Source organism: Perissodus microlepis, chromosome 16, assembly GCF_051167445.1.
Source record: "Perissodus microlepis isolate ML-2025 ecotype Zambia chromosome 16, ASM5116744v1, whole genome shotgun sequence".
Lineage (NCBI taxonomy): Eukaryota > Metazoa > Chordata > Actinopteri > Cichliformes > Cichlidae > Perissodus > Perissodus microlepis.
Window position 1 is genome coordinate 18,646,301 of NC_140476.1, and position 8,700 is coordinate 18,655,000.

At 37.3% G+C, this 8,700-nt stretch overlaps 1 protein-coding gene across 1 annotated transcript in view; it reads right to left on the bottom strand.

Annotated features, from left to right (window-relative positions):
• Positions 1 to 1,973: 1,973 nt before the first annotated feature.
• Positions 1,974 to 8,700, bottom strand: part of LOC146370737 (nectin-4-like) — a 7,938-nt gene continuing 1,211 nt past the window's right edge. Inside the window, exons 2-6 of the mRNA XM_084908494.1 lie at positions 5,525 to 5,866; positions 5,109 to 5,411; positions 4,171 to 4,264; positions 3,403 to 3,557; positions 1,974 to 2,823 (exon numbers count right to left, since the gene is read on the bottom strand). Coding sequence (XP_084764620.1) covers positions 2,711 to 2,823; positions 3,403 to 3,557; positions 4,171 to 4,264; positions 5,109 to 5,411; positions 5,525 to 5,866 — 1,007 coding nt within the window. The 3' untranslated portion in view covers positions 1,974 to 2,710. The remainder of the gene's footprint in view (positions 2,824 to 3,402; positions 3,558 to 4,170; positions 4,265 to 5,108; positions 5,412 to 5,524; positions 5,867 to 8,700) is intronic.

Below are 8,700 nucleotides of genomic sequence, written 5' to 3' on the forward strand. Positions count from 1 at the left end.
TCTGTAACTTCAAAACAATGAAGGTACGTACTACAAGAAAAGGCTTTTGTGTTTCTGTTCATGGAGTGAAACTATGGAACAGTCTGAATATGGAATTAAAGCAATGTCCAAACATAAAACTGTTCAAAAAGAGTTATAAAAATATGGTCTTCTCGAACTATAAAGAAAAGGAAAATATTTAAATTAAGTGAATGTCTCTATTTAAAAACAAACAAACAAACAAAAAACTCATGATGTGATATTATAGTATATAGTATATCAGAAATCTGTTCACTATTTTTATTACAAATTATATCAGTAAGGAAGCTGACTTAATATTCACTGATAATTTATGGCAAAGGGGTGGGATTAAATAAGTGTATACTTCTTCCCACTCCCTTTCAACATGTAAATTAATCAGAACGGTTTTTTTTTTGTATGTAATTTGTATAGTATTTTTTTCTTTCTTATTTTCTTTTCTAAATGTACTTGTATATTGTTCACATGTTGAAATAAATTACCAATCAATCAATCAATCAATCAAAATACTGGTGGCATCTGGAGTTATGCCTTCGTCTACAGAGGCAGTGAACTCTGTTTTTATGGTTATTAATGACGTCACTGAACCTCTCAGTTGTTCAGGACAACTTGTACCTTCCTACACAGTGGGGCTGATAGCCCCTAGAGATACACCAGGAGGATATAATTCTCACATTGTTAATAATGGACCAAACAAGGCATGTGCATGTCTTATGCCCAGTAAGACATGCACGTGCACGTCTTTAGATTGTGGGAAGAAACCGCAGTGCCCGCAGAGAACCCATGTGAACATGTGGAGAACATGCAAACTGCACACAGAAAAGACTGAGCTCGATGGTGGCGTTAAATTCAGGACCTTCTTGCTGTGAGGCATCACAGTGCTAATCACCATGCAATATGCTGCTTGTCCAAAGAAACATTATAACAGCACAGCATGTCAAATCCACTAAATCACTAAAATTTATATTAAATCAGCGTTTAATCTTGCCATGGTTCCCTCCTCAATCGCACCTCAAAAAAGCCTTAAATTGCTGAAAAGAAATCCTGAGTCACTTTTTTAAAAGTGCTTACTTGGAAGAGGTTATTTCTACATCGTTTAATACGTTTGATCGTTTTCTGTGTAACCCGCATAGAAAGGAATTCACTAGTGCTGATGTAGCATGCTTATCGCCAGTATATCAGGGGCAATGTTGCTTATCTGGGGGCGACCGTGGCGCAGGAAGCGCATCTGTAACTGGAAGGTCGCCGGTTCGATCCCCGAGCTCTCTGTCCTGGTCTTTGTGTCCTTAGGCAAGACACTTTACCCTACCGCCTACTGGTGTTGGCCAGAGGGGTGCGATATGGCAGCCTTGCTTCTGTCAGTCTGCCCCAGGGCAGCTGTGGCTACAACTGTAGCTTGCCTCCACCAGTGTGTGAGAGTGAATGAATAGTGGCATTGTAAAGTGCTTTAGGTGCCTTGAAAAGCGCTATATAAATGCAATCCATTATTATTGGTGGACAGGACATTTTTCAATATTTTTCAGTGGGTAAGCAATGTCAATGCAACCTAATGCCTCCCCAGCTGAATTGTCAGGTGAAGTGGAGGTAAACATTATTGTACTTGCTTCTTGCTGATAAGAAAGCCAAATTAAAGCTCCTGAATCCCTCTTTGTGTGAGTTATGAAGAGAAAGGTGAAATGTAGGTAAAGCAGCGCTAACCCACAGAAACACATTCTTCCTAATGAGATAAACCACATCTCTGTTACCTGCCACTACCTGACAGAGCAGGTATACGTCTGCAATACTTCGTTGTGCTGTCTGGATAGTTTCAGAAGAATATGCAAAGACTTTTAACGTATCTGCAGATTTTAGAAAGACCACTTGAGTTTAATTCCTCAAAAATCAATAAAGAGAAGAAAGAAAAAGATTTACTTTTGAACTGCTCAGTTCTTTAGAGAAAACCAAACAAGGTGCAATTCAAGTGCAAAACCTGTAATTTTAATTGAAGGCTTTGAACAAAACTACTGTATTACATGGAGCTGAACTGTAACTGGAGAAACATAAACATAATCATAAAAAAGACTGTTCGGTTTGAATACTTCATTGTGTCCTTTGTAGGCAATGGGTGAAGTCTTAGACATCATTGGAGAATGGGTTTTCTCTTCTTGATTTTTTCCAAGCCCTTTAATCTCAGGCTTTTCACTTTCTTATTCTTGGCTCTTCCTGTTTTTAACTTTGTGTTCAGGATGTAAGATCCAGCCAAGTTGGAGTGACATCAGGGGACTGAGTCCATCACTGCAGAATACTACGCCACCTTCAAAACCTCCTGGGCTTCTTTTTCAGTGTGTTTTGGATCATTGTCCATCTGTACTGTGAGGCACAGAATCAACTTTAATGTATTTGGCTGAAACTAAAGTATACAACACATATTTTCAAATCACAAATAAACATCAGAGACCCAGTACATGAGAATGAATTCATTGTTTTAAGAGGATGTTGTAATTTTTAGATTACGAGCTGTTCAAAAGGCTTCCATAGTTTCCCCGACATCATTCCGGTTCAGGTCCAATCACATTTATGCCAGTCAAAATATAACCACACAATATTTGCAGGCTTGGCCTATTTTTATTTACTAAAACTTCAAAAGCTATTTGTACATTGTGTACATATCCTTTAATATTAGGAGAGTGCTACCTATTAAGTGCATAAAGAGTTATTGTTCTAAGCACTTTTGAAAACGCCCAGATTTATAAAAGAACCATGTAGCTCCAATGACATTCAAGGAAAGCAAAAGACCAAATGAGGCCCAAGCAGCAGAGCATGCTCCTGCAGAGACACAAGAAGGAAGAATATATTGAGAAGTGGATGATTAATTGTTTTCTCTGTTTATTGGAATTTAGTTTTATATTTCACATTTAAATGAGTTGGACAGTATTCAAACACCACCTGACACCTGTATCCAACACATTGAAAAATGTTTTCCAACAGACAAGATCTGACATAGAAAAGAATGTGAGACAAATTTGGTATGAAAAGAACTTCAAGCTAAGACATGCTCTTAGCTTAAAGAACTGGTCGTATTACACTGGGTGGAGCATCACTCATTGATTGATTAACTTATCTCTAGGGTAATCGAACTACTTCTTAAACGTAACTATTCTCCAAGGAATTCTAACTTCTAGGGCATGATGAAAATACTTAAATATGGAGAGAAATTTATATGGAATAATTTTACTCATAGTCTAGATATTCAAGTCTCTGTTTATATCTTTCAATAGGAGAAAACAAGAAAACCAAACAGAGTAACATCTAAATGACACAACATCCACAAAAGCTCAGATCTAAAAAAGAGAAACAAAAGATAAATTTGGACAAACTGCACAGCTAAATCCAAACTGATCTCACCTGATGCCACATGCACATATAGTTGACCATGTTTTATTCCATATGAGTTAGCTGCTTCACACTCATAGAGGCCATTTAGATAAGCGGTCAGACTCAGCAGTTGTAGCTTTGCACCCTCTTCTTTGACAGCAGACTCCAGGAAAGACTGCCCAGATCTGGAAAAAAACATGAATGAGGCTCAACATTAAATATACATAAAGTGAGTGAGTTGTGATTTGTGCCAAAAGTTAAATGAAAAGTTAAACAAATTTCAGTCTTTGTGATAGTATTTTTCTTTATTCACATAAAGACGATGGATACACAAGACATTATGTTAATGGAGACAATACTTGGACTACAGCTTGAGCTGTGGGGGAATTAAGGCAGTTGACAAAGTCTTTGTCTTTGGTGAAAAGCAGATAAAGAGCCATTCAGAAAACCCTATGAAGAATGGGTTTTCATGGTGGGGTTATCAAGGCCCAACCCAGAAACGAGGCAAATGGTGAGCGGGAATCCCTGGGGCGAGGCTTTAACCCATGAGGCCCTATTAAGAATATCCTGAAGAAATAACATGTGCAGGAAGTGTCCTAGGTGTTGGGTACAGTGTTTATCAGGGGCAGCCGAGGGAGAGATTTTTAATTCCCAAATATAGCAAAAGTCTGTTGATACATATCAAAAAACTTTTCTTCGCACCCAACTCTGCTATGGTACCTTAAATCCGATAGGACCACTAGCACACTGTGCTTAAAAAACATGCCTTACGCAGTAAAATAAATATTTATACTTTACCTGCTCCAGGTAAAGTTTGCATTTGGGTTGGCTTCTGTCACACACTCAAATGAGTCCTCTGAAATCACTGAAATGTTCACTTCTGTAGGAGAGACTGCAAAAAATAGAGCGAGAAATGTGTTAATCTTGAACTGAGGAAATATTTATGCTATCAAAATAACATCTCACAACTGTTTTAGTAAATTTTGGTTAGTTTAGATTTTGTTTTAAAGCCATTTTAGAAAACAGTTCTTTTCCTGCTTCATGGTTTTCATTGGCTCACTTACATACACTTAAAGCTTTAAGCTCTAAATTTGAGGTATATTGTCCTAAACAAGCATACTGTTGTGTTACTTATTTTATACTGTTGTTTAGGAGTCCAAAATAAACTCTCATAATAAAGCTTATTGCAGTGGAAACTGTTAACGGGGTTTATGATTATTTTTTCTATGCATACAGACAACAAACAACTAAAATTACTGATCAAACAATAATATTTTTTCCATTTTAATATTCTTTAGTTACTATTTTATGTGACCGAGGTAAAATGTTACAGTCCCACTCAACATAGAGAAGTAAGGAGAAACGTGTCTCAATTTAATACTTAATGCTACTTGTTATAAAAAAGTGTGTGTCTGCTTTTGTTAAAAACACTGATGTAGGGTTTGTAAAAAGAACTGAAAGGATAGACATTACATTATTTATAAACAAATGTATTTTATCATTAGATAATGAAACTATTTTTGTCTCATGGCTGGATGACCGGTACAGAGTAATTTCATACTGTGACAAGAGGTTTTTGCTCATTTCAGTTCAGTAGCATCACCTTATGGTTGAATGTAAACGTGGGTGTCTGGCTGTGCACCTTGTTAAATAGCAAATTAAATAATTAAAATTATTAAATGGACAGCGACACAAAAGAGGGCAAATAATAAACTCTATTAACAGCTGATACTCACAGTAGACCTGTATGGTGAAGGGCAGGGTTTCTTCTTTAGTCAGGGAGTCACCGCTGATGACACACTGGACCTGGTGACCATTAATCTCTCTTGTAGGAACACCGAACAGAGAGCTGACTGTGGTAGTCGTATCGTTGTCATACTGGGTGGAGTTTGTTGTTGTCCTCACTTTGTCTCCCAAAGCACCAGTGAACCACCTCACCTCTGGGGGAGGTCTCGAGCCAGCAGCCGTGCAGGTAGCAAATAAAACTTCTTCTGTGCCCAAAGTGGGAAGATTGTCCTTGATGCTTGTGACTGGAGGCACTAGGAGAGTTACAGCACTTAAATAAATCAACATGCAAGCAGGACGGTGAAAGTAACTCCTTCTCTATGTCACACACAAACACAAAGTATTTTAAATAAATGTTTTTTCATACCGAGCAAGTTTAGAGGTATCTCAATCTTCTGATTTCCACTGGGAAACAAGGTGAAGATGCACGTGTAGCTGCCTTCATCCATCAGGGTAACATTGGATAACTGGAGTGTTCCATTTCTGTTGTTAAAATCCCCAACATATTTAAATCTATCATCACGTCCATTGACAAACTGGAGTCCATTTCTGGGTTGGATAGTAATAAAATTGTCATTGTGAGGTTTTTCTCTCGTCTTCCTCTGCCAGGTAATCTGTGTCAGGTCATCATTGGTATCAGTGACATGACACGGTAAGATGGCCGTACCTCCTTGAACCACTGTCACACTTCCACCAATCACCTGCAGAGCTATAAAGAGAATGAAACACTATAAAACTGAACTGGACAAAGCAGAAACAGAGGATCCAAAAAGATTTACAGGTTTAAACACTAAAGTACAAGTTTACTTATGTCTGGCCTCCTCAAAAACTCTTGAGGGAGAGGCTGGAATTTCATTAGAAACTTGATGTATCGAATCTGTGTGATACAGTGCATCTTAGATGAAGCTAAATGAGAATGCCATAGATCTTACACACCAAATTGATTACCTTATTTCACAGGTTTGGCACATCCTTCGTAAAACAAAAATAAAAAATAAAGTCCACTTTGGACTTTCAGTCTTTGTTATAGTATTTGTGGGGATAAGTAAACTGATTATAGGCAGTTGAAAGTCATGGCTGTATTGCTAAAACAGGACGAGCTGGATTATATTCTATGCTCCAGCTACTGACTTAGCAAACACACCTTCATCATGACTTGAATTTTCACAGCAGATTGAAAATGAAGTGTCTAAAATTACTGTAACAGTTTGCAGAGAAGGCAACACCCATGTTTTGATTTAATGGTCTCATTCCTTGCCTATGCATCATGATTCTAAATGCTGGGGTGTGCAGTTTTGTTTACCCTTGCTAACAGACAAAGTAATGACTAAGTATATATAGGATATGTAAAGATGTTTTTGCTCGTTTTCCACATACTGTGTCTGAGAGTGAAACAATGTGAAATTTGATCATGATCTTTAGCATTTCTTTAGCACTATCCAAATTTAGCTGTGGCTCAAACTGGTATCTATAACCATATTTAGAAACTCAACACTAATTTGGGAACTTATTACACAAAGGCAAAATCACAAATTTCACAAATATATGGACTATAGAAATCCCTAGCACAGCAGGTTCACAGCACAAGTTACCATGGGGAATGACCCCAGCAAGAACTCAATCACCTTTGTAGTAGAGAAAATCAAGCATTAACCCCAGAGGTACCAGTGTAAGCTTTAAAAAAAATGCTATTATTTTAAAGATATTAATAAACGTTTTTGGCGGTGCTCCAAGGTTAACCAGCCCCTTTTTATACTGTGAAAAGATTGTGAATCATAAACCAGCCGTGGATATTTTTGCCATGATCACACTCTGAAAAGTAAAAAGCTAGGTTAACACATAATAGTTCAAACAAACTGTGAATTCTGTCGGAAATAAACACTTTATTTGTTGGGACAAGGGCGTAGATTTGGTTTTGGGATTGGTGGGGATGGATGATTCAACCACCGAACTCTGCCCTGTTTCTTTTTTTTTCCTTTTTGTTTTTGCTTCTTAATAAAAAGAGGAGACATATACTTGCCTACATATGCTATTCTACGTGCTTTTAAACCATTTAAAATCACAATTCATAGTTTTATATGTGAATTATATAATGTTAAATTACTATTAAACAAATGACTGACTAAGTATTTTAGGCTTTAGTTTACTTCAGCCATAATCCATATAAATCAGGTATCATACAAAAATAAAAATAGCTTCAAATACAGTCATGACAATAAAAGAATATGACTTTAAGGACTTAACATCATTACTTCAGTTATAGTACACCAACATCTGTTATATTTTGGCACTAAGGGAACACTGAATGACCTGGTGGTTTTTGTCCATAAAACTACTCATCTAAGATTACCACAAAGTAAAAGATCTCTCAGCAAAATTATGCAACAGTTTAGGCACACAATTGCCCCTATCAAATCAGTGAGCTGAGATTTTCTATTCTAAACATGAACTACTGTTACAGCAACAGACATTAATACTACTGGTGTCCCACACAACAACTCAATGTCCACTATGTGAAGGAGCCAAACACATGCCTTCTCCTCTCGTTAACTGAGATAAACTGCTGGCCTATTTGTTTTACATCTATACTGTCCAGTCTCTCCTGGTGGACATGGCATACAGCAGCATTGTTTAATCTCATTTGAGTCATTGTTAACCTTAGCCATCTTTTTAGTCTTCTGAGAGCACTGAAGCTTCTTTCAGCCTCAGTACGTGCGTTTTATCCTCAGATTACAATTATTATTCTGTGCTTGATGTGCCTCACCTTTGGCCCTGGCTTTTCCCCTCTGACTGCACTAGGACATATTGCCACCTGATAAAGTAACACATTGATTCGTGCCATATAAAAAGTGAGACATGTCAATTCAGATTCTTTGTCAAATATACACTAATCAGTTTACATCAGCAGCCTAACAATTGTCATGATAATAAATACTATTTAATCTACAGCACCAAATCATCAGTCAGTCACCTGTGACCTCGCCTCTGCACCTCTGTCCGAGCTACAACATGGCAGAGCTGCCTCTGTCATCTGATAAATAACAGTGAGACATTCCAAATACATGCAGTCACATATTTGCTTCAAATACAGTAATGAACCAACAAGTCATCATCCAATTTCACCTGTGATCTTGTATCACCATTGCTCTCTGAGCTTTGTGTTGGTTCTTCTGTCACCTGACAAATAGGACATACGTGACAATAAGAATAAAATGGGTAGCTGCTTCAGTGTTTCTGTTAATTTGTGCAGATCTTGACTCATCAGTAATGTTTGTAGGGTGAGTGCATTTTTAAAACAATTTGTGCAAACTGCACTACAAGGTGGAATATTTCCAAATAATGACTACCTCATGACATTTTGTCTCAAAAATTAACCCTATGAATATGTCAGTACCATTAGGATTAAATTATTGTGTCACCAACATTTAACGTTAGACATATAATTTTATCAGCCTCTGCAAACTAATATCCTGGCTTGCTCAAAGCTGGCGTTTTCTCTGACAGTTTCAATCAAAATTAGAAATGCTGCTAATGGGTACATAC